The sequence below is a fragment of the Agelaius phoeniceus genome, chromosome 29 (assembly GCF_051311805.1).
Source record: "Agelaius phoeniceus isolate bAgePho1 chromosome 29, bAgePho1.hap1, whole genome shotgun sequence".
Taxonomy (NCBI): Eukaryota; Metazoa; Chordata; class Aves; order Passeriformes; family Icteridae; genus Agelaius; species Agelaius phoeniceus.
In genome coordinates, this window is record NC_135293.1 from 6,014,720 (window position 1) to 6,039,843 (window position 25,124).

General features: G+C 46.7%; 2 protein-coding genes across 2 annotated transcripts; both read left to right on the top strand.

The window, feature by feature from the left end:
- The first annotated feature begins 15,083 nt into the window (after positions 1-15,083).
- Positions 15,084-18,502, top strand: NDUFA11 (NADH:ubiquinone oxidoreductase subunit A11). The gene is made up of 4 exons (XM_054650383.2): positions 15,084-15,243; positions 15,335-15,427; positions 17,291-17,413; positions 18,309-18,502. The coding sequence occupies exons 1-4, from the start codon at positions 15,162-15,164 to the stop codon at positions 18,419-18,421; spliced, it is 411 nt and encodes a 136-aa protein (XP_054506358.1). The 5' UTR covers positions 15,084-15,161; the 3' UTR covers positions 18,422-18,502.
- On the top strand, positions 18,462-24,638 carry KLHL33 (kelch like family member 33). The gene is made up of 5 exons (XM_054650381.2): positions 18,462-18,606; positions 20,880-21,407; positions 21,658-22,591; positions 23,019-23,189; positions 23,767-24,638. Exons 1-5 carry the CDS (start codon positions 18,462-18,464, stop codon positions 24,341-24,343), a joined length of 2,355 nt encoding a protein of 784 aa, XP_054506356.2. The 3' UTR covers positions 24,344-24,638.
- Positions 24,639-25,124: the final 486 nt, after the last annotated feature.

Genomic DNA, 25,124 nt, shown 5'->3' on the forward strand with positions numbered 1-25,124 from the left:
TTCTGAAGTACTCCTACTGTAACAATAAAACAATAACTTTTTTTTTTTTTTTTTTTTTTTTTTTTTTTTTTTTTTTTTTTTTTTTGCTTTGGGTGTTTTTTAATCATTTGAGCCTTTTATGTGAAAGTTGAGTTTTATTTTCTTATTGAAACCTATGGTATGTTCTTGTCCAGCAAGGTTGGAATTTGGTAGTCACCAGGTCACTTTCACTTTAAATTCCCCAAATTGTTCTATTTCCTTTATAAATAGTTTGCTGATAGATAATTTCTGACTTGCATGCTTGCTCTTTTGTAGGTTAACAATCTAAAATGGCATCACCTAAAAGAAAATGAAAGGGGAAGAAGCATTTGATGTAGCATGAATTGAAAACAGAAACCCAGGTTATAGCACAAAATCAACTTTGAAATTTTGTATTCAAATAGTAAAGCAGTCCATATTGCTTCTATTTTAATGAAACACACTTTTCACTGGCAGTCAAGAACAAGTTTTCCCCTGTTTTCTGTTGTTAATCATCACTGAAGACTGATGCTGTTGGGGCAGAGGGTGCTTTCCCTTTTCCTGATAGCCAGTTGAAGGAACATTTGTGATTACTTTTGTGGAAATTGGAAAGGGCTAATTGAAAGGGCTGTGCCACTGCATCTTGAGCTCTCTGGATTGTCTGCTCATGCCTTCTTGCATTTTGGTTTTCTTTTTTCCTCCTTAGGGTTATGGGGGTTTTTACCAATGAACAGACCTGTTGCTGCACTCCCTACTCTTGGCATGCTTCAACAGGAACATGGCAGATTTCTTAGTACCCACCACACAATTGTTTCTGCATCACAAGGTCTGGGGACTTTAGAGTAAGTGATCTGCATTTTCGATCTGGGATCTTTTTACATTGTTGAGATACTCAGATTTAAACTACTCTTTTCAAAAACCCTTGCACCATAAAGCTGTTTCTTGTCAGCAGCTTGTTCATAAGGAAAATTAATAAGGTGTCTTGGCCCGCACGGCCTACTTTTGTGAAAACAGGTATTATTTCCTGGTCCCAGGCTCTATGGTGTCCATGCTGAGTCTCACTTTGAAGTGTTTTACCTAACATGCAATTGATGGTGCATGAAGATTCAGAAATATTGAATAAGCATGCTTGCTTTGGGGTTTGATGGTACACAATCACTTACAGCTTTCTAAAAATTTTGGCAACTATTTACTGATGTAGATTTTATTTTTAGCTAGAAGCTTTGCATAAATGTTTATAGTGAAGGCAGAAATGTTGCTGTGCATCCCGACAGAATTGTGTTGCTGTGCATCCCAACAGAATTGGCAGCGGGTTGAGTTCAGGCCCTGCCCAGCAAGATACAGTTAGCCAAAGCAAAACCCTGACTTAGCTCTCTGCTTTAAGCCTTGGTAAGCCAATGACAGGCAAAACTGGATAATGCCCATGTGTCTCAAAAGATCTATGTAAGACTGTCATATCAAAATGTACATGGGAATTACATTAAAACCTGTATCAGCAAGCAAGCAAACAAAACACCCTGAGCCCTGCGTTGTGTTTCCTGTACCAAGCAGCGGCTGTTCGAGGGGAGGGTAATGTTGATGAGCTCTGCTGCCTTACAGCAATCTTCCCCTTGATCGTGCTTGTGCTCCATCTTTCCCCTTAGGCCTCTTGTTAACTTTTGTGTGGTGTTGACAATTCCTTATAGCCTGTTGGCTGCTGACCCACACAGGTACAGCCTTTCAGGTTTCCAAGTGGAAAAAAAAATACTGAAGAGTGTAGTAAAGTTGAACATGCTTGCTGATGACTCAACAGTGTACTCTGGCAACCAGGATGGCCAACCATGTCCATGGGGGGGCATCAGGCCAATTGGGTGAGGGAGGGGATTGTGTCTCTCTGCTCTGCACTGGGGTAGCGTCACCTTGAGTTCTGGGGTGAGTTTTGGGCATCACAGTATAAAAAAGACATTAAGCTAGTAGAGGAGTGTCCAAAGAAGGGCCACAAGGATGGGGAAGGGTCTAGAGGGGAAGGTGTATGAGGAGCTGCTGAAGGCACTTGGTTTGTTCAGCTTGGAGAAGGGGAGACTAAGGGGAGATCTCAATGCAGTCTTCAACGTCATGAGGGGAGGTTAGGGGAAGGTACCAGTCTGTACACTGATGACCAATGATAGAGCTTGAGAAAACAGCATGAAGCTGAGTCAGGGGAGGTTTAGCTTGGATGTCAGGAAGCTTTTCACCCAGAGTGATTTTTGAACTGGAATGGGCTCCTCAGGGCAGTGGTCACAGCACCAACCTGAATTCAAGAAGGATTTGGACAGTGCTCGCACTCATAGGGTGGGGTGCCCTGTGCAGGGCCAGGAGCTGAATTTGATGATCCTAATGGGTCCCTTGCAACTCATCGTGCTCTGTGATTCCATGAAAATGTTGCTAGAATGGTGATGTCACTGAAACCAGAACTAAGCCTCTTAGCCATAAAATGGCAAAAAATGGGAAAAAAAAAAAAAAGACACCCACAGGAAACAAACATAAACATTAAGGTAAGAGAATGTTGTCATAGCAACATCTTTCTGTAGTCCAGTTCCCTGTTCACTGCTTTAGAAAAGACAGGGCAGGAAATGATCTCAATAAATGAGTCCTGAACCATCCTGCACTAGAACTAGGGTGGGAGGTGACCAGATTGTTAGAAGCCTGCAGGAATAAAAACCGTCCAACTTTGTAATGGCTCCTCTTTGTTCCCTGAAGTATCAATTGATGCCATTGCTCAGATATTACTGCCATTAAATGACTGCTCCTAACACATCCCATTATGCAGTTCAACTGGTCTCTTGCTCTCCCAGTGAGTGTATAAAATGGTTTATTTACTTTCTAGAAACATGTTACATATTTCAAAATTTACCATGTTTCCCATAATCTTCTCTAGTTTTAGGAATTCCAGTTATGATAATTGCTATAATTTGTCATACAAGATTTTATTAAACTGACTTTTCACTGTGTGCTTTTTTTCCCGGTGTTACTTGGTCTTTCTGTCCACTGACTGGCTTAAATTGAACTCTGGTCCATTCTGTGGGTAGCAGATTTTCAGACAGGATGTTACAAAGATGGTTTAATTTTTTTAAAGGGTTTCTTTTTTTTTTTCCCTCCTGTGAAATCATCACAGACCAACACAGGTGCAAGAGAGAATTGCTAAATCGGACAGTCAGCCTTGATTCTTTTTTGCTAGGTGAAAGTACAGGTATCTCATTAAGAAATGCTTACAGATAATTTCTGTAAATAAAAGTCTCATTTGAAGGTAGTATTCAGAGCTCCCTTTTGGCTACCTCCTTTCAAGGACTCCTTTCCAAAACTTGTCCTATTGTAAAGATACAAAAGCTGAATTTGTCACTGCGAACACTGGTAATTTTGTTGCATGGGTGTGCAGTGAATGCCTTTTTTCCAGGGTTATCTGTGAATTAAATGTGGGGTTATTTTAAATGAACCACTTGTGATCAAATTCTGGTAGCTTACCTTCAGCTTCTAATGGAACTGGAAAAGTCAAATGGTGATGTTATGTTTGATTTCCTCTGTTCCAGAGACCAGGAGGTGTCTTTGAGCCCCCACTGCAGGGTGGGGGGTCTGCTGCTGGTAACTGAGCATCCATGTGCTGACTGTACCCTGTCCTCTGAAAAGCAGCTTGCTGTCTGTAGCCCATTTAGCAGACAAGATAGATTCCTGTTCCAGAGAATTCAGAGCACAAATTCTGCTGCAGCCAGGAGATCTATTGGACAAGGCCCTACAGAAAGTTCCTGAGAGGGAGGGATGGGGTAATGTTTTGAATGCAATTTGCTGATGGATGGTTCTGCCATTTTTGAAAAGGTTTTTGAGATAATAGGAACCCCAATTGTGAGAAATGACACTCACTTAAAAAATTTAGAAGGTTTATTAAAGCCTTATCAAAAAGTACAACAGAAGACTGAATAGAGCAAATAATACAGTGCACCAGGAGCAAGGGATTCTATCACCATCTGCTCATCCACACAATGGATGTTCTGTCTTTTAACCCGTTAGCCACTCCCAAAGTTTTGTCAATCGACTCCTTCTTCACTGTTCAGTGGTGGAGATCATTTTCTTACATCTTGATTGGAGGTCAGGTGTTGCCATAGTAACACGTTAGTCCATCCTCCCAAGTGTCTGGACTACCCAGGCCATCCTGTGATAACAGTGCAAGGGGGGAAAAACATAACTATACGTCTACAAAATTTCTCTTAACATATGCTTAATATTTGCTCTTTAATTGTGAGAATCAACCATCACATTGCTCATCTATAACAAACCCCCCCTTTTCCTTTTCTATAAGTCATTTGGCTCAAACAATTAACTTAAAAATTTTTTTTCTCTTGAATGAGTCATACTAACATCTGTTGATGTGGGCAAGGACAGTGAGAACTGGAGAAAAAATCTCAGGTTTTTCCTAGACACACTTATTTGGAATGGACAAAAGGACATCACAGAGGTCCGGTATGGCTTTGAGTCCCATCTACCTTGCCTATTGGGTTCCTACCCAGAGTAGGTGAATCTTAGTGATGAGTACAGAGCCCAACTCGGTCTTGCCCTCTAATCCCTTTTGTATTAAAAGACAACTGAGGAATAATAAAGGTCCAGTATGGCCTTTTTTGCCCCTACCATACCATGCCTATGGGGTTGCTACCCACATCAGGGCTATGGAATCTTCTTGGTAGTGAACAAAGGGACCAACCTGGTCTTGCCCTCCATTCCTTGTCTTACTTTACTTATTGTTCTTAAGGAGGCTGTCCCATTACCTCTTGTGGTCCCTTGTGTACTTTCCCTCAACAGATGCTTGTAATTTCTTGCCCATTAAAACACAAAACCAGTTCTCAAGCTGTCTGGTGGAAACTTGACTCTACTCTTTGGGCATCTTGTTGTTTCTCTTGGTCTCTGCTTGAGAGTCAATCTCATTTCACCCGGTCTGGATGTTAAAGTCCATTCTTTGGGTTCTTCTACTGGGCCTTTAACTCTGTTAGCATGAGTCCATCCCCGCTCTGCAGTTTGCATGGCTGATACACTGAGGAGTTAGGGGCTGGTCTCTCCATGACTTGATCATTACCCAATCTCCAGCGTTAATATTAAGGATTCTGAAATCCAGGGTGGTAGTTTGAGGAATTGCCCCTTTATGTCTTAGCCTTTCTAAGGTTTGTGCTATAGACATATTTCTTGGCATTGGCTTCCCCTTCCTCACAGGCAACCTCCTGGGGCAAGGTCAAAAAGGGTAACCCAAACATCATTTCATCAGCTGAGACCCCCAGATCTGACCAGGGCTGGGTTCTAATTTGTAACAAGGCTAAAGGGAGACATTTTATCCATGACATCTGGGTTTCAATCAACAGCTTAACTAGAGTTCTTTTAAGAGTTTGATTGATCCTCTCAACACAACCAGAACTCTATGTATGCCATGGAGTGTGTAATTCCCATTTTACTCCCAGTGTTCAAACAACTTTCTGCAATATTTTAGATGTGAAATGAGTTCCTTGGTCTGAATCAATCCTGTTTAGCATCCCCTATCAGGGGATGATTGATTCTAGAAGTGTTTTACTCACAACATTGGTATTGGCTTTAACAGTTGGTACTGCCTCTACCCAGTGAGTCAAGTGACCTACTATCATTAGCAAAAGCTTCCACCAGGGTACCTGGGGAAGTTCGGTAAAGTCCACTTTTTATTCAACATTTGCCTCACATCTGCTAATCTCCACTTCCCGTTGTTGTCTTTCTTGGCTCCTGTTTTAAGGAGTTCTTCCTCTTCAGTCCCACTGAATACAGGGACTTCTTGCATTTCTCTCATGGGGGTAATATCATCATTAATTTTTCTGTCCCTGATTCAGCTGCATTTTTAGCTTCTAAATATGCTAAATTGTTCCCTTGTGCCTCTTGAGTCACCCCTTTTTGATGTCTTTTAACATATACTACTGCTACTTCCCCTGGTAATTGTAAGGTTTCTAATGCTTCTTAAATAAGTTTCTTGTGAATCAGTTCTTTTCCCTTTGAATTTAATAGCCCCCTTTCTTTCCAAATTTTTCCAAAGGTATGCACTACTCCAAAAGTGTATTTTGAGTCTGTATATGTTGTTCCTCTTTTCTGTCTTAATATTTCCAGAGCTCATTTTAGGGCATATAACTCACATGCTTGGGCTGACTAGTTGGAAGGTAACTTTCCCTTTTCTATGGCTCCAACCCCTCATCCACTATAGCGTACCCCGATACCTGGTGCCCCTGGATTACCCTTGAAGATCCTTCGATGTACAATCATTTCCCTCCTTGGAGTGGTTGATCTGTTAGTCCTCTCTTACTTTAGTTTGATTGTTTATAACCTCTAGGCAGTTATGTATTAGTTCCTCATCTAGTTCTCCATACAAAAACTGGGCAGGGTTGATTTGGTTACTCACGATTATTTCTAAATCATTAGCTATTAAGATGGCTTCATACTTTAACACTTGGGAATCAGTGAGCCATTTCTCAGCCTTTTGGCTCAGGATACTCCTAACTGAGTGTGGGATGTATATATTCAATTTTCCCCCAAAGGTTAATTTTTTGCTTTCTACAAGTAGGGCAGTCACTGCCACCATCTGAATGCCGGTCAGCCATCCCCAGCTGACAGGGTCTGGTAATTTTGATAAATAGTCACTGGTTTCCTGGATCCTTCCCAGTCTGGGGCTAGTGCTCCATGAGCTACCTTTTTTTCTATATCTACAGATAAAGGGGTTTGTCTAAGGCAGGAAGACTCAGTGCCAGTACACTGACTAAGTTTTGCTTTAAAGCTTCAAACTTTTGCTCATCTTCTTTTTCCCACCTAATCTCTTCTTCTACTAACTTTTTATACAAGAACTTGATGGCCTGCGGGTATCTTTTCAGTCCGTAGCCTACAATATCCCAACAAGCCTAGAAACCTTCTGACTTCTCTCTTAGTTTTAGGCCGTGGAAGTGAGACTATGCCTGTAATTCTCTCAGGGTTCAGTCACCAGCTCCCTTGACAAATTACATGTCCTAGGTATTTTACTTCTCGCTCTACAAATTGGAGTTTCCCTTTTGATACTTGAAGTCCTTGGTCCCCCAGAAAATTTAACGCCATGGTGGATTCCCAAACTTCTTTTTCTTCCTGTCCTGACAGAAACAAATCATCTACATATTGGATAAGTTTTAACTCAGGTTTGATGGAGAAAGTTGTAGTACTTCTCCTGGTGCTTGACCACTGAATAGGTTTGAGGATTTGGAAAACCCTTGGGGTAAGCTAGTCCACCAAAGCTATTGCTTCCTCCCTGAATCAGGGTCCTTCTATTCAAAGGCAAATGTATCTCTACTTTATCCTGCTAGTGGGCAAGCCCAAAAAGCGTATTTTAGGTCTATCACACTAAACCACTGGTGGGATGTCAGTAGTGTACAGGTATCGATTCACTGTTCTTTTTTTCACTTTTCTTAAGTCTTGGACAAGCCTGTAAGTCTCATTTGACTTCTTTACTGGTAATATGGGTGTATTATGGGGGGACATACATGGTTCTAGGTCCCCTCCTCAAGTAGGCCCTGGATCACCAGCCGTAGTCCTCGTCTCCCTTCCAGGGAGAGTGAATATTGTCATACCTGAACTAGATGGTTTTCATTAACTATTTTTATTACCATAGGTTTCATGTTTAATTTACCTCGATTTTTCAGTTTTGCCCATACCATTTTATGAATTTTTTTCTTATCTTCTTCCCTTAATTGAAGAAGTTTAACTACCATTTTTGTTTCCTCTGGGAGTACTCTAATGTCCAACTGCACCTGTAAATCCCATCCTAACAAACTGCACCCAGCTTCTGGAACTTATAGGACATTCCCAATCCCTATTTTATTTGTCCCTTCAAACTTTACTTGCTTTATAAATGAGACTTTGTACCCTTCCCCTTTTGCACCTACTACTTGCATGGTATCTTGACCCTTTTTGCACCTCTTTGTAATCTACAAACACAAGTTCTTTCAGCCCCTGTGTCTACAAGAATTCCAATTCTTCCTCCTGGGGACCCATTTTTGAAGTTATCAAGGGCTCCTGATGGTATTCTGTCCCCTGGAGGTAGAGCCCCTGACACCCCTAATCTTCTGCTTCTCCTTTTTGCTCAGTCTCATAGACTCTCAGGTCCTTTTCCCTTTTTGGGGGCAGTTCTTTCTGATATGCCCATTCTCTTTACAGTAAAAGCAAACTGGTCCTAGGTTCCCCCATCTCCCAAACTCTCTTTTTTGTGTCCAGTCCCAAGGAGCTGCATCCCCCCTCCATCTGTTTTCTCACATTTGGGGTCCCCCTCCCTTAGATGGGTTGTTCTTTACGTGCTGTTGTCCTTCCCTAATGGTGGTTATCATTACCTCGGCTTTCGCCTTGGCCTTCTCTTCATCCCTGTTTACATACACTTTCTGTGTCTCTCTTAAAAGATCTTCTAATCTCCTTTCTTGCCAACCATCTAACTTTTCTAACTTCCTACATACATCTGGCCATGCATGACTGACAAAATTTATCTTTAGTAAGATCGGTCTGGCCATTGTATCAGGGTCATATTGCTGGCCAGGGGTCTGTGTACAAATCATGAATGTGACAGAACTGCTGAGGAACGTGTCTCAAGTTGTTTATTTTCTAGCATCAGTCTCATTACATGGTTATGACAATGGGGAAATGCCAGCAGCTCACGTCCCCGGCAGCAGACAAAGAATGTTACTTCAATTACTCCAAAAGTTCTTTGTTACTTCAACTTACTTCAAAAGTTTTTTGACCAATCACCCAAAGCAAAAGCATATTGACAGTAGTTCTATCCAATCACTATAAGCACACATACCTCTTGTTAAAACAATGCCTGCTTCTTTCGAATACAATACCTGCTTGTAAGCCTTAAAACACAATGCACAGAGCTCCATTATTAAGCTTAGAACTTCTTAACATCTGGCTAGATATACTTTTCTCTAGCTTAGGGAGTTATTCTAGACAAGCGTTAATACACAGACCATTGTTCTATTTGTCCTTACTTTTCTACTTATATCATTTTTCTGCTGACAAATCTTATGGCTACTGCTTAGCTCTAATCGCAGTTCTGTTATCTCTGAGGCCTGTCTTTTGCAGCTCTCCCAAAACCCTCTGATTTTAAGGACTCCTACAGGTCAACCCCTGAATATTACCTCATATATTTCCTCAAACTTTCTAGCTATTCTGTTGAATTTTCTTCCCTCTTTTGCTGCTCATTGAAAGCTTTACAAGCATTTTGATTTCATGGAGCTACTTCTTTGATACCCCTTATAATTAATGTTCTGTACTCTTCCATGTCTTGTATTCCCCCAGGGCTGTTGTGGTCCCAACTGGGGCACACTACAGATATTTTCAGGTCCCCAGGAGGTCCTTGCATGTGCTCCCTTTCCCATATCCGTATCCCAGCTGCCTGGATTATCTGTCTTTCCTCTGGTGTGAATAACATGGTCATTATTGATTGCATCTCTTCCCATGTAGAAATATTGGGCCCCAGAAACTGGTCTAACTGTTCCACTAATCCAATAGGGAATTGTCATACCTGAACTAGATGGTTCTTTCTTTTAATTCTTTCTTGAACATTCTCACGTCAGAGGAATTGAGAGGTACGGTTACAAATCCAATTCCTCCCTGCACCCCACCCAGTGGTACTTTTCTCAGAGGATATAGTACTATTGCTTGGTTCCCATCCCCTGATCTGCTTTCCTCTCATTGTGCCATTCTGTTCCTAGTGTTTTGGCTAGACCCATCGGGGGCAAGGGAGGTGCAGTTGGGGCTACTGGAGGTGGAGAGGGCAAGTTTTCTAATGTCTTCCCATTCTTTATTTCCTGATACCTTAAACACACTCACCTTCGAGGCTGAAGTCTCCCCCTCCCAGCAGGCAGCGTAGTCACACTCATCCTGACTGAAAGGTTTCTTAGCTCTTACATAGAGCTAAGTCCGACATATCCTTCCTTCGTCTGATCCATATCCTGGCCAGTGTGCATGATCGCTCCTAATTTCCCTTTTAGTCCATTCTACCATGCAGTTCTGAATCATTTTGAGCTTGTCCTTATCTCTGGTATTGGGGTCATACCATTTCCATCGGGCTAGTTTCCTTCCCAGGGGGCTATCTGGGAGTGTCCCAATTGGTACTTCCTCACTTCTTCCTTCCTCCTTGGGGAATTCCCTGCTTGTTCCCAATCCCATCTCAACAGGTAACCACAGGCCCTCCCAGGAAGGCCCACCTTCCTAAGAAAGGAAAAGGTAAGGAGGAAACAAGGACAGGAGGAAAGAGAAGGAAAGGGAAGAGAGAGTAAAAAACTTAACCTCTCTTCCAAAAAGTAAAAAAAACCACCTAAGATCCAGGGACTTCTGTATCACCAGGTTGGTACTTGCTGTTCCTCTCCTCCTCAGTTCAATGATCTGGTCCCACAGTTGCACTCTGCTCCCTGCCCTGTCTGGCTCTGCTCAGCTGCAGCCCCATCCCAACACGAGCACAGTCTTCCCTGATGGGCAACCCCTGCTGCAAACCCTTCAGCGGCTGCCCCGCTCCCAAGCCTCCAAAATCCTTCAGTCTCACACGTCCCGCCAGCCACAGTGTCAGTCTCCATGGAGTCCTCCCCCATGTGTCCTGCTGTTTTTTCCTCCCCCCTAGTGTCCCACTGTTTTTTCATTTTGACTGTCCAATATCCTGAAGCTTCGACAGACCAGGACAGGTCCCATGTATTACTTGTTTGAAGCTGACTTTTATACATTGGCATTACGGAATTACAATCTGGGCAAATATAGTTATGAGGAAGACACTCACCTCCCCTTCCCCTTTTTCTTTATTCAGTCTCTTGGTTTCTTTTGTGTTCCAACCTGTGACCACCAGTAGTCCTGGGAAAGTCTGATAGAATCTGCCAAATTTGTGGCAGGGGTGTGTCTTTTTTGAAAAGTCCTAGGGCCACTGGGGCAAGGTGTATATCACGGACTAGTCCCCATTTGTGAGAAATGATACTCACTTTCAAAAAATTTAGGAAGTTTATTAAAACCTTATTAAAAAATACAACAGAAGACTGAATAGAGAAAATAATACAGCGCACCAGGAGCAAAGGATTCTATCACCATCTGCTCATCCACACAATGGATATTCCATCTTTCAACCCGTTAGCTACTCCCAGAGTTTTGTCAATCAACTCCTTCTTCGCTGTCCAGTGGTGGAGATCATTTTCTTACATCTTGATTGGAGGTCAGAAGTTACCATAGTGTGAAAAACGCCAATCACTTGTCTTAAAATTTTAAAAGTTTAATAGTAATAAAATGGTTATAAAAATAATAATAACAATTAGAGCAATAAGAATTTGGACAATCAGAGTTAGGACAATAAAGGACAATAAAAAAGCAAAGAGTTACAGACATCTGGATGCCTCCTGGGCATTAAGCCCTCAAAAAGCATAACCACTAACAAAGGATTAACCCTTAAAAGCAATAGCCTGTTGCATATTCATATATCTCATACATGATGCCAACATTCCTTTCAAGCTAGGGATTTTTCTGTTTATTGTCAACTTCCCCCCCTTCATCTTGTAAATCATTGTTTGGCCCCTCAGAGTCGGGAGGAGGTGGAAGGAGTCTGGTTTTTCCCAATAGGGAGGCAGTAATTCTTCTTTTGAAATTTTGGTGTCTTGTTGCTGCTATCTCTGTGAAGAATTTCTTGATTATCTTATCCATTCCTTGAGCTAGTTACAAAAAGTATCTTACATCACATAGTTTCTATTTTAATATTATGTTAGAGCCTAAAACTATATTTACACACTACTTAAGAAGGATTAATACAGTACTAGCAGTACTACAAAACTAATACAACATAACTTTCCAACATAACACATATAGCATTCCTTTTAATATTTGCAAAGAGCCAATCCTATAATATGCATTTTTCACACGTAGTAACAAGCTGACCCTCCCAAATGCCCCACTACCCAGGCCATTCTGTGGTAACAATGCAAGGGGGGAGAAACATAACTATACATCTACAAAACTTCTCTTAACATATACATCATATTTGCTCTTTAATTGTGAGAGTCAACCATCGCATTACTCATCTATAACACAGTTATCTGCATCTTGTAGTTCGATGGAAACCCCCTCTCCCTGTTTAAGGGAACAAATATTCTGTATCAGCAAGTTTATTTATCAGCAGTAAAATCATTCGGAACCAAGTTAGTGTTTTAGGAATAATGTTACATTAATTATGCATTGCTTTCCCTGGAACTTGCCTGTTTATAGTAAGGTAACTGTTCTCTCTTACTGTAGCTTTCTTAACAGCATTGACTGCCCAGGGAGGGTCTGCAGCACAAGGATATGTATCTGCTGAATGAACCACTACCAGCAGTGTGCAGCAGGTGAGCTGCAGTCTCTCCACGAGGCAAGTGGAAAGCTGTAGACAGCAGTGTGCTGAGTCTTGCAGCTACAGGCATTGTACCTGCTGCAAAGCAGGAGATATGTGAATTCTCTGACCCACCTCCCTTGTCAGTGGAAGACGCGTTAGGAATTTGCTGCATGGCATATGGTCTCAGAAGACCTTTTAACAGCTGCTTGGATCCTTGAAAACTATTTGTTACTTAATGGTGTAGAGTCTTGCCCTGTGCAAGATTCAGTGGCTTCTGTATGGTTTTTACTGGGGAAAGAACATTTGGAGCGTTTGCCACCTGCAGGCAAGTGTTTTCTCCATCCTGCTGTCTTGAAGGGTCACACAGCCCTTCATCTGGTGTGCTTAGTGTTATAAATTATCAAATCGGTAGCCAAATTTGTGAAAAATTTAACAAAGATTTATTGGATCGATAACAAAAAATAGAATTTCGAAAAAGAATCACCACAGCCAAGACAGCATCAGCCCCGGGTGCAGGCACTGGGTGAACTAGGGTCCAGTGACAAAGTGACAGCGTTTCCCCAGGAGTTCACCCCGAGTGCTTCCAGTGGCTAGCTTATATACAGTTTATTCTACCTGAGGCAGAGATGACCACACGTTTCTTTGTGTCTCTTCAGGCAGAAGCTGTATTCACATGTAGTAGAGTGATACCAGTTCCTGAGTACTGCAGATGTAATCATGCCCAGGTGCAGGTCTTGTGGGTTTCTTGAGACATTCCATTAATCATGGTCCAGGAAGGTCTAGATGCTACCTCCCAGGTGCAGATGCCAGAGGAAATCATCCATGATGGTCCGGGACTGTCCCATTCATACGGTAACAGACCTGATATTATCTTAACGCTGTCCGGGAACTGGTTACAATGAGAATAGAACTCTGCTCCCAGCCAGAGTGGTCAAAGGCATAACTTTGGACCTTCACAATATTTTATACACACATATATATATCTATATAGCATGAATTATCTCTACCATATATTACACTTAGGAAGAGCTTTGGAGAAGGGGTAAAGCTGTTCTAAAAAATGCATCCTTTATTAAAGCACCAGTGAGTGCTTGATGGTGGCATTGGTTCTGTGTGTAAGAACAGCTAGCTCTCCAGCATGCAGAGGAAGCAGTGCCCAAGCCGAGGGTCAGTGGAAGGCCCTGTGTTGTGAATGCACTCCACACCCACTCCTTCTGACCCTGAGACAGCTCTGGAATGGAGGGGGTATGCCTGCAGCGTTGTGAGCACACCCCAGCACATCTCTGGTGTGATACAGCACAGCTACCGAACCCCGGTCATGTCCCTTCTCCTTTTCCTGCTGCAGGGCTCGTGAAGCCCCAACTTTACTGCCAGCAGGATAGAGCACTACAAAAAATTCCTTTGGATAACGGAACAGTAGCACCCAACTCCAGCTGTTTTGAGCTCCTATCGAAGAGAGATACTGTGGGAGACTCAGCATACTGGAAAATGCAGAAATCAAGTCTTTAATATGCTTTTCACATACAGGGCAAAGAGGTAGGGAGGTGAGAAGGCTTGAGCTAAAAAAGATACAGTTGTAGACTTCTTCACTCAGATTTTGGCGTTATTTCAAGAGTCGGGAAAACAACTGGAACAGCTTTGCTTGAAGGGATGTCACTGATAGGGGAAATGCATGCTTACGTCTTTACAAACCCATTCAATGGGCGAGGGTATGGGTGCTAACGTCTTTGAAATGGCTCTTAAATTCTCTACTAACTTCAAGCAGGTTTGTTACCGAGCCCAGATAGCCCAACTTCTGAAACAGACAAGTGGAGGACAAACCTGAACTTTGGGGTAAAATGACAGCTTCAAGGGGGAATATGTGGTAAGGCGGTTCGGGAAGGCTTTACCTTCCTCGTACCTCAGCCAATGGGAAAAGGAAGAGGGCAACATGCGACCGGGAATTTGGGATAAAAGGAAGCTGCGTCCCCTGAAACCTTGAGAGAAAAAAACGCCATGGGCGTGTGTCCCAGTGGATCTTCTCCCTTTATTCAAATAAAATTGCAGGACTCCTCAGTCTCCTTTATGGACATTGGACTTTCATTATGTGATTTTTCATATATCACCAAGAAGCACAGTAGAGAGTCGTCTTTTCATCGGTGTACTATGAACTAGAAAAATCAATGTATACAGCATCTCTATAACCTGTGTCAAAGTATGTTTATTATCTCGGCAGGAAATAGGAACCATACAGTAGTATAGACATAGACAGCGAATTAAATCAGAATCTTTGAAAATTCATTAAAAATATTTCAAGTGCAAATAAGTAAGAGTTGTAGACCCTACCAAAAACGAACCACAAAGAACAACCCCGCCCCACAAAAACGCAAAACACCCACAACAAAACAAAACCACACTGATCTCCCCACCCTGCAAGCAGCCACCAAAGACAAAAGGGAGGGTCACAGCCCCGGGATTAGGCAAACAGCTGGGAGCCGCGGGTGGGGCACCTGGGAACACCAGGCAGAAATCCCTTAGGCCAGTGACGGCGCGGGTGTGCTCGGGCAGCGGCCGGCGCGGAGCGCACAGTCCCGGCCCGGCCCGGGGGTCCCGGCTGGCGCGGAGCATACAGGCCCGGCCCGGCCCGGGGGTCCCGGCTGGCGCGGAGCATACAGGCCCGGCCCAGCCAGGGGGTGCCGGGTCCCCGCGGGGCGGGGCGGAGCCGCTGCACTCGTCACGCGCGTGCCCGCGGGAAAATCCCTGGCCTCGCCCCCTTGCGGGGCGGGGCCCCGCTGTCCTCTCGCGATAGCTGGGTCGTGCCCTTGCCGCCATGGCGGGCTATTGGGACGGGCCCGAGGGGCAGCAGTGCCCGCAGCGCACCTGGCTTGCCACGCGCGTGGGCGCGGCCGCGGGTGGGCACCGGGGAAAGGGAGGCACACGGGGGGGCGGCCGAGCGGGGCCTGGGCTCGGGCCCGGCCAGTGACGCGCAGTGCTGTGTTGCAGGCCTGGTCGGGGCGGCGTATCGCATCATCCTGCTGCGGCCCGGCTCGGCTTTGGCCGCACTGCAGACGGCAGCGGCGGACAGTGTCACCATGGGTAAGGGCCGTGCCCCTCGGCAGTGTAACTATAGGATGGAACTCCGCAGGGACGCCAGCCTCGCCTGCGCCCGGTGTGGCTGCGCCCTCACTTTTGCCTTTGCCTCTGCCCCTGCATGGTTTCGGTGGTTCTCTCTTCCACTGGGCTTGGGTCGTTGTATAGCCAGGAGGCAGAACAGTGAAATGGAAAGATATATCCTTGATTTGCAGGTGAGGTAACATATTTTTTCTAGAGTAAAAGGTCCATTGTAGTTTTTTGTATTTCTAGAATACTCAGTTTGTGGGCAACAACATAGTATAAGCAAATTTAGGTTTTTGCTTAATATATTTAGGCATTGCATTTAATAAAGTGCATTTGCTAAAGAACAATGTAATATTTTTGGTGGCAAAAGGAAAATAAACGTGGGATTTTCCCCGTCATGTTCTACAGACAAGGAGAAACTATGCAGTTGTCTTGAAATGTCTTTGGAAGAGAAAGTGGATGCTGAAGAGAGGAGCAGGGAGCTGAAGGGGCTGCATGGTTGAAGCTCACTCTGTCCCTTGTCAAGTGCTGTTTTCCTCTTACCAGATTTTTGCTTTTCAGTCTAATTCAATGGTTTGTGCCAACTCTGCCTCTCCCCAAGTGCTGGTGCTCTGAGATGGGGCACAGTGAGTCCAGGTTTGCGTTTTTGAGTAGTTTTGACTCTAAACCAGGATCTGGCATCTCCTCTAATGAGCTGAGATCGTTATGAAGGCACTGGATCATGTAATCAACTGTGATTTCAATAAATCCCTTAATCCTTAACAGGCATATTGGATCCTCAGTTTCATACCTGAGGAAGGGTTTGTCCTGCCTGCTGTTCAGGAGCCACACCTCATGGCCTCAAGCTGTGCATTTTGCCTACAGATACCTTGGTCCAAAGCAGGGAGAACAGGAAAGTTGAAATGCAGTCCTAGGTCTGGGGGTTTTGTTTCTGCAGTGCTTTTTTCAGTTGATTTTGGCATCAGCATAATTAATTTTCTGCATAGGTTTGTAACAGGAGCTGCTGGTTTTATATAGGGATTGAAAAATTTTAACCTGGATATTTTTGTTGTTCCCAAGAAAGATGAATTGAAATCTGCAGATGCTGACTGGTAGACAGATTCATGTTTCATGATCAATGGTTTACATTAGATACAAACCCAGCTTTTCTTGACACAGCTCTTTGCCAAAGTTTGCAATTATATCAGTGTAGGGTCTGATGGGATGAAGTGTGTAATTCAGTGGACAGGGTGCTTTACTTTGTAGTTTCTTAGTTCAATTCAAAATTTTTCATTTCAAAGTCAGTTTACAAACAAGAATAATTTACAAACTCAATTCATTTTCCTGCTATCCAGTAATCATTGTGAGCCCCAGGAAGAGGAGGAAAGTGCCAGGACTAGCAATGTACAGGGAGAGCAGAGCCCTTGGGGTTGCTCTGCCTGGTGCTGTGAGGTGGCTTCAGAGGGACTTGAGGGCTGAGTTACAGTGCAGAGTCCAGGCAAAGCTGGGGAAGTGGCTGCACAGACACCACTGCTCCCCTCCATTACCCCCAGCTGTCAGGGTTGCCCCATGCCTTGTTGGGAAGGGCTGTTAGGGGATACCCTGTCAGCATGTGGTGCTCTTTGGTGGCAGTGGGTGTGGGGTGCTCCGAGGCTCCAGCTCAGAGCGGTGCAGGGAGAGAAACCCAGGGAAGCTGGGTAGGACTGAGTGAATGCTGAGTCTCACTGTAGCAGCTGGGATAGGATGTCCCTGGGAAATGGATCTTCATTTGCCATTGTAGTCACTGTGAATTTTGAAGTTGTGCTCAGTGTGAATTCTCTGGTCCTTGAGGATTTTGATTTTGTTTTTTTTACTTCTTCACAGCTACACTGGGAGCTGTGTTTGGCTTAAGTACCTGTCTCAGTGCCCAAGTCCGGGAAGAGCCAGAGGATCCTTTGAACTATTTCATAGGCGGCTGTGCATCAGGAGCTGTCTTGGGAGTGAGAGGTAACTGTGGACAATGCCTGCATTGAAATGTGCCCTGGCTGGCTTTAGAAACTTTTCAATCGGGGAAAAATGTTAGAGAATGTTGATGTCAGGCTTCTTTGGTAATGATTCATCTCAGCCTCTATTCATGCCAGTTTCATTGGTATTGTGTGGGCCTGCTAAAATAAATATGGCTGCAGGAGGGGAGGATACCAAATGGGACATGAACTGATATACAGAATGAAAGGAGAGCTCGCTCAGTACTGCCAGTTAGAGCTACCAGTTGTACCTTAAAATTGCAGGATAGGAAAAATATAGTTGTAGAAATCCATGTTTTCTTGGCAACAAGTGTGATTTATTTTAGACAGCAAGTACAATCTAGTATTTGCCTTGTGAATTCGTCACATAGTCTGAGGGACAAACTGTGTCCTGCTGCTGTTGCTCCTATAGCCCTTTGTAAGGCTTAAACAGCTCCTGCAGATACTGACACAACTCTATTTTCTTTAGACGTTCATCCTCGAACCTAAAGAAGTGAGGGATTTTTTTAAAGTTGTAATTGTGGTGAAATATTAATCTTTACTTACTTAATTAATTATTTTAATTAATCTTTACTTGTCCTGGTTGTGAGCTGATGAGATTTCAAAGCAGTGATTGCTATTTTTGTCACTCAAATGAGCCATTTAAGATTGCCACTTAAGGGGATGGGGCAGTGGATTACTGAAATTGATATTTCAAATTGCAAGCCATAAGCATGAGAAGTCAATTTTATAAAAAGGTCACGTCACTTTTCCAGTTCCTCTGGCCAAACAATGTTGCTGATGGTCAAAGGATTTATGAAAAATGGCAGTGTATCAAGATCTATTGCAAAGGACTTGTGCCTTAATGGATCTTTTCTGGTTTGATGTGTTTTCTTCAGCTCACAGTTACCTCACTGGCACCACAGCATGTCTGGGGCTCGGAATCACTGCAGCTCTCATGAAGATCGGCAACAAGGAGGGCTGGAGACTGACAGGACCTCCCAAGCTATAAAAGCCACCTTTCCCCCTGTGAGCTGGCTTCCAAATGCTGTATGTACTTAGGACGTCATGTAATAAAGATTTGGTCCAATCAGCAGTTGTCACAACATGGTGGTGTCATGCGGCTTTTTCCTGGCATCTGGGCTAAGGAGCAGAAAGCTGGAGCTGCTGAAGAGGAAGCAGCATGTTCTGGTCTGGGTGCGATTTCTGTGCACAAGTTACTTGGCCTCCATGTCTCAGTATTGGGTACTCAAGTGTGAGCACTATGCTGTAGCTTTGGTGAGGTTCTTGTAGTTAAGTGGGCCTTGTTGGGCTTCTTGACAAGGTGTGGAATTACACTGCACTGAGCCCATCAGTGAGGGTCTGGAGCCAAAGCTTCTGAAGAAGTGCTTGGCTCTGAGCTGAAGATAGGGAAGGTGGGGTAGGGAGGAGGTCGTGGGTTGCTCACAATGTGTTTGAGAGCCTGGAGAGCCTTTTTCTCCGAAAAGCATTTCAGAAGGTCTAGAGCTAAGTGCTTCAGGGTCTAAGTGAGGAATATCTGAGGCTGGAAGGGACCCCTGAATGCCAGCTGAGAACTGGAGCAGGTTGCTTATAGCTATATCTGGTTGACTTTTCTATGAACAAACAAGTGTGTCCTGCAAACCCACTACAGAGATGGAGAGCATGGAGGCACAGGATGCACAAAGAGAGGTGAGAACTGGATCATTTTGCCTGGAGAAAAGGTCAAGATTTGATGTGATAGCACTTTTTCACTACTTTGTGGCTACAGAAAGTGGAGGCTCAGGTGTGCTGTGAAGGATGAGAAATAACAAGATAGGGAAATTCTAACTAGATAGAAAAAAAATCGCAAGCAGGATAGGTAAGTGCTGAAAAATGGACTTGTAGAGGATGTGAGAACATTTTTGGGGACACAGAATTCAACTGGACATGTGGGAACAGTGTGGTACAGAGATGGGACTTTAGGGGATAGGTGCATGAGTTACAGAGACGGGGAATGTGGACATGGGAGACGCAGGTGCATGGGAGAGGGGAACATGGGATCCGAGGGGAGGGGACAAGATGAGATTGGAGCACTAGAGGACAGCAGAGGGAGGGACAGTGGTACTGGGACACAGTCGCAGCCATGGCAGGCTGTGTTCCTCTGGTATGTGCTCTGTGTGGGCTGCTGGGGTCCTGGGTGTTTGCGGGGTGCTCCTGGGGGCACTTGAGGCTGAGCCAAGGGGCTGGTATCCTCCTGGACGTGAGACCCCCAACTCTTTGGGAGTCAGTAACACAGCACAGCTCTCAGGAGCACAGCAGGTGGTGGTGGACCTATCTACCCTGTAATGGGAGTGGGGGAGTAGGCAATTGTCTGTTTCCTACCCGAAAGCTTGGGAGGGGGTTCTGCTTCACCCTGTGCTCTGGAGAAGATCAAGGTTTATAGAGGGGCCTGAGGGGCCAGGGGTCCCCACCAGTACCTGCCCAGGGTAGCACAGGGTTTACAGAGCTCCTGTCAGCTTCAGCTGGCCCTGCTGCCTGTCCTCAGAGAATTCAGTGACCACTGTCCCAGCCTGGGGACTCTGGGGCCTTGGACCTCCCTCTGTCTGAGCCTCTCCCAGCTCCTGGCTGCGGCCACGTGTTCTGTCCAGTCTATAATTACCCAGGCACATTCCTAAGGGGTCACAGAAGTTCTGCAGAGCAGCAGCAGGCGGTAAGGGGGACAAGTGCATGGCACAGCCTAACAGGCCACACAGTAATGCAGGGGCACGGAATACAGCAAGCGCTTCACGGGGCTGCAGTGCATGGCCTGAGCGAGGACAAGCAACACGGTGGGGGCAAGGGGTGGCAGTAATATCATGATAATCAGCACACCTCGACAGTATGCAGTGCAGGGGAGCATGACATGTGACATTGCAGACAACATTGCAGGATAACGCATCACAATGTGTGACAGACAGTGTGACACACGACAGGCAGTGCACAGCAGGCACTACCATGCACCGAGCAGGAGTGGCAGGCACTTCAGTGGGGGCCAGCAGCTTGGTTGCTTGTTGGACCATCAGTAATTTCAGCTATGGGGCAATGGCTGAGGAAGGGTGTGGTTGTGTGTGCTATAGGACTGAAGCTCTGAGTGGTGACAGTGGCCTGAGCTATGTGGGGCAGCAGCATTGTCTGTGGGTCAGTAGCTTCATGCTAATGGTTCAGAGATGAAGCAGGTGAGATCAAGCTCAGCTATGGGGCAGTGAAATGGGATGTTGTTCTCACCTATGGAGCTGCAGCTTTGCCAAGAAGCATCAAATTCAGTAATGGAGCAGTAGCAGAGCATGGTGGCCCTGGCTGTGGGGTAGAGGCTTTGGTGGTGGATCCGGTGGCTTTGCTATGTGGCAGTGCCAGTAGCAAGACCCCATGTCCCCAACCAGTACTCCTGCCATGGGCCAGAGGCTCCAGCTGTAAGACAGCTCCCTCACACCCTGTTCCATGTGTTTCCACAGGCGAGATGTGGGTTGCAGAGGGGCCGGCCCCAGACCAGTGGAACCTGCGGGATGGGGCTCATGCTGGACACTTCCTGGCTGTGGCTGACCATCTCCGCACCACAGGACAGCTGGTGGATGTGACCGTGGGCCCAGAGGGTGACATGGCCCATGCTGTGGTCCTGGCCTCTATCAGCTCCTTCTTCCACCGCTTCCTGGAGGGCAGGACCAGACAAGTCTGCCAAGATCCTCTCCCCCATGTTCCCCTGCCACCTGGGGCCACACTGTGGGGCTGGCGGGCTGTGCTCACCTTTGCCTATGGGGGAATTGTGCCCCATGGCCAGGTGAAAGAGGTGGAGGAGGCTGCCCGGGCCCTGGGTGCCCCCCGGCTGGTGGCTGCCTGTGCCCTGCGTCTGGAGATTGATCACCAGGAAGAAGGTCCTAAGCCCCTGGAGGAGCAGTGGGAAACACTAAGAGCCATGGAGCAGCTCCATGCCAATGGTGTGGGCTGTGACCTCCAGCTCCAGGCAGGGAATGAAGTCATCCCAGGTGGGCAGGAGGTGGGGGTCCCTATGAAGGGTTGAGGAGTGGGACAGGGTGCTCTGGGACAGCCAAGTCCTCTGGTGGGGATGATAGGACTGCAGCTCCAGGTGGGGATCAGGCTCTAGAGGTGCCTGCAGGGCACCTTTGGCAGAGCTGGGACTTTAATGGGCATGGGACCAGGACACCTGAGTTCCAGGGGCTGCACACTGCAGAGGGTTCCCTGCTACTTCCCACCATTATTCCTCCTTCCTCCTAGTTCAGCGACTGGCCCTGAGCTGCTCCTGTGACTTCTTCCGGGCCCTTTTCACCTGCCCCATGCGAGAAGCCACCCATGACCCTGCCAACCCGCTGGTCACGGGGCTGTCCCCAGCGGAGCTGCGTCTCCTCCTCTCCTTTGCCTACACAGGAGCTGTAGCAGGGCCATGGCCCATGGTCTTGGAGGCAGCTGAGACCTCCCTGCGCTACCAGGCCTGGGGGCTCCTCACTCTCTGCCTGGATGTTTTCACCCATGGCCTGACCCCAGAAACTGTCCCTGACGTGCTCGCCTTTGCTGTGGACTATGGGTTGGATGAGGTGGTCCATGTAGCAGAGAACTACATCTTGGCCACCTTTCCCTGTGTGGTGGTTACACCAGCCTTCCTGGATCTTCCTGCACATCTTCTCATCCGCCTCCTCCGCTCTGATGGTCTCAATGTCCTCCATGAACTGGAAGCCTTGGAAGCAGCATCTCGGTGGCTTATGGCCAATGGAGATGGCCAGGAGGATATAGCCAAAGAGATCCTGTCATCTGTTCGTTTTGCCCTCATGTCCAGCCTGGAGCTGAAGAAGGTCCCATCTGTGACTGCAGGGGTAGCTGACCCAAAGGTCCTTCGCGAGCTCATGGTAGCAAGTTTCACCCCCACGGCCCAGCTGCCATGCCGGGTACGTTCCTTGCAAGAGGTGTTGGTGGTTTGTGGTGGAGACAAAGTAAAGAACAACCTGACTGCCCGGAAGCCCAGCAGACACCTCTGGTTTGCAGACCGCTACCTCAGTGCTGTGGGGCTGGTGAAGCAGGTTGAGTGGAGGGCGCTGGGACACTTTCCTGATGGCCCACGCTTCCGTCATGCTGTAACTGTGGTGGGCAACAACCTCTACATCCTGGGTGGAAAGCACTACTACGGGGTCCATGACACCTTAGCCAGTGTCTACAGGTGAGAGCTACAGAGGACTTGGACTTGGCATGTGGCACCTGGACATTGTGGGATGTATTGCTAGAGCAAGAGTTAGAGCTGCCCCGTGGATCCAAGACATTGTGGCATTGCAGCTGGTCAAGTGGCTCCAAGACATTCTGGGAAGGGTTGGGTGTAGGACTCAGAGGTGTCCTCCTACTCTGGGGTATTACAGGCTTTTTGGGAGTAGGAGTGGGAGGCTTCTATCTGGAGATGCCCCAGGACATTACAGGTTTGATATTGTCCAGAAGGAGGGGATATTCCCATGCAAGGTGACCATGTGACCAAGTCCCAAGGCATTATGGGACTGGCAAGTTGTAGATGGGTTGTTGCCCTCAGCAGTGCCAACATCAGCTCATGGTGTTGTAGGTAACAGGTAGTCTCTTGCCCCTTTGCCTTTCAAACCCAGGTACCAGCCTATGGATGATTCCTGGGAGCGTCTGGCCAGTATGACATGTGGACGGAGCTACTTTGCTGCTGTGGCACTTGGTAATTTCATCTATGCCCTGGGGGGCAGCTCAGGAGAGCTCTACTGCACAGATACTGTGGAGTGCTACGACCTGGCCAATGACACCTGGAGGTGAGGCTGCTCCAGCTGACACCTAGTTTTCCTTTTTTCTCAGAGCCCCTTGTCTTGGCCATGGTGCCCACTGGGTGCTTTGTGTCACTAAGCCTCCGGTGGAGAATGGACCTGCAGTGGTATTTGAGAGAGGTCTACTGGGTGTTGAACAACCATGTCCCTTGGGGACTGGGTGTTGGCCAGTGTTACCTAGTGGGTGGCAAATGAGTTTTTTGCAATGAACACATGGGCAGTGTGTTCATTGCAGGTCTTGTTGGCCATCTGCCAATGAGATAAGTAGTTTGATTCCTCTCATCGGCATAATGTTCATGGGTTGATGGCCAATGTTGCCCTTTAATGGAGCCCACTGTGGTTGACCAATGGTGTGGCGACTACAAAGTGTTGAACAGTGATGGCCCCATCTGTGGGGCATCCATTCTGTGTCAGCTGATGTTGTCCACTGAGGCTCATTGGGTGTCGGCAAGTGTTGCCTGCTGAGTGGTCAATGAAGGGCTTACCAGGGAACCCCTAAGTAATCAGTCACTGCAGGACAGCCCTGCTTAACCTGTCCTTCACCTCTCCCTCTCTCCCTGCCCAGGAGGTGCCAGCCCCTGCCAATGGCTCTGTGTGGGCATGCGGCGTGTGCCCTGGATGGTGAGCTCTACGTGTCGGGTGGGTGTGATGAAGCATACCAGTGTCAGGCATCCTTGCTCCGCTATGTCCCAGGTGCACCTGTCACACTCCTGGCCCCCATGAATGGTCACCGAGCTGGCCATGTCATGGAGGAGGCAGGTGGGCAGCTCTATGTGGCTGGGGGCCTGTGTCAGCGGGCTGGGCAGACTGGCTACAAGGACCAGCTGACATTTGAGGTCTACAGCCCCAAGCAGAACATCTGGGTCCTCCTTAGCCCTCTCCCCCGTGCACACGTAGTTGGGGGTGCAGCTGTGCTGGGAGGGGAGCTGCTTGTACTGGGAGGGTACAGTCATGAGACCTACCAGGACACACACTTGATCCACGCCTACCAGCCGGGTACCCGGCGCTGGATCACCCGAGGCACATTGCCCCATGCCTATACTGACCTACAAGCCTGTGTTCTCACTGTACCCTCTGCCTTGCGTGCCCCCAGCTGCCTTAAGGACCCCTTGAGATCAACTGAAACTCCCAATAATGTTTAGGATATACTCTCTGCACCCCATGGGATATGCAGGTAGCATCCATGGGTACCTCTAAGGGACAAAAGTGTCCAGATCCCTCTCCCAGAGTGGGTACCTTCTGTGGTTTCCAGCAACCCTTCACCCTCAGGATACATGACCTAGACTGTTGTGAACCTGTGGAACATAAAGCTTCCCCACATGAAGCCCTCTGCTTCCAGGAATATTCAATCCCCTTGTCTGAGCCCTTCACTGGGAGCTAGGAATCCCTCAATTTCCCCCCACACTTGGGTTGAATAAAAGTGCTTCCTGATCTGTCTCTCTGGGTCTGGGTCTTGTTGTTTCTGGTGGAGAACCCAGACATCCAGGTGCTTCTCACAAGGAACGAGAGAGCAGGAGACCAGTGACCTGAGTGTCCTGGGTAGGTGATGCTGGGCACTGGGACTCTGTGTGCCTGCGTTCACTGGGCACGAGTGCGTTTATGTGTGTCTCAGAACTGAGAGGGGTCTTGAGGTGCATAGGGGATCCTGAGGGAATAAAGTCCTGGGGGTGCCAGGATTTGTGGGGGTTGATGGTGGGGTAGAATAGGGGTTTCTGGGGGCTTTGGGGTTCCTAGGTGGTTTTGAGAGGTCTTGGATTCCTGGAGTGACCTGGAGTGCTTGTTGTGTGAAGAGGTGGGAGAATTCCAGGGAGGAGTTGCAAGGAGAGACAAAGGTAATGGGATTCTGAGAAATACTGGGATACCAGTAATGCCTGTGGGGAGAGAACTGGGTGGCTTCAGATGTGTAGAAGACAAAAAATTGTA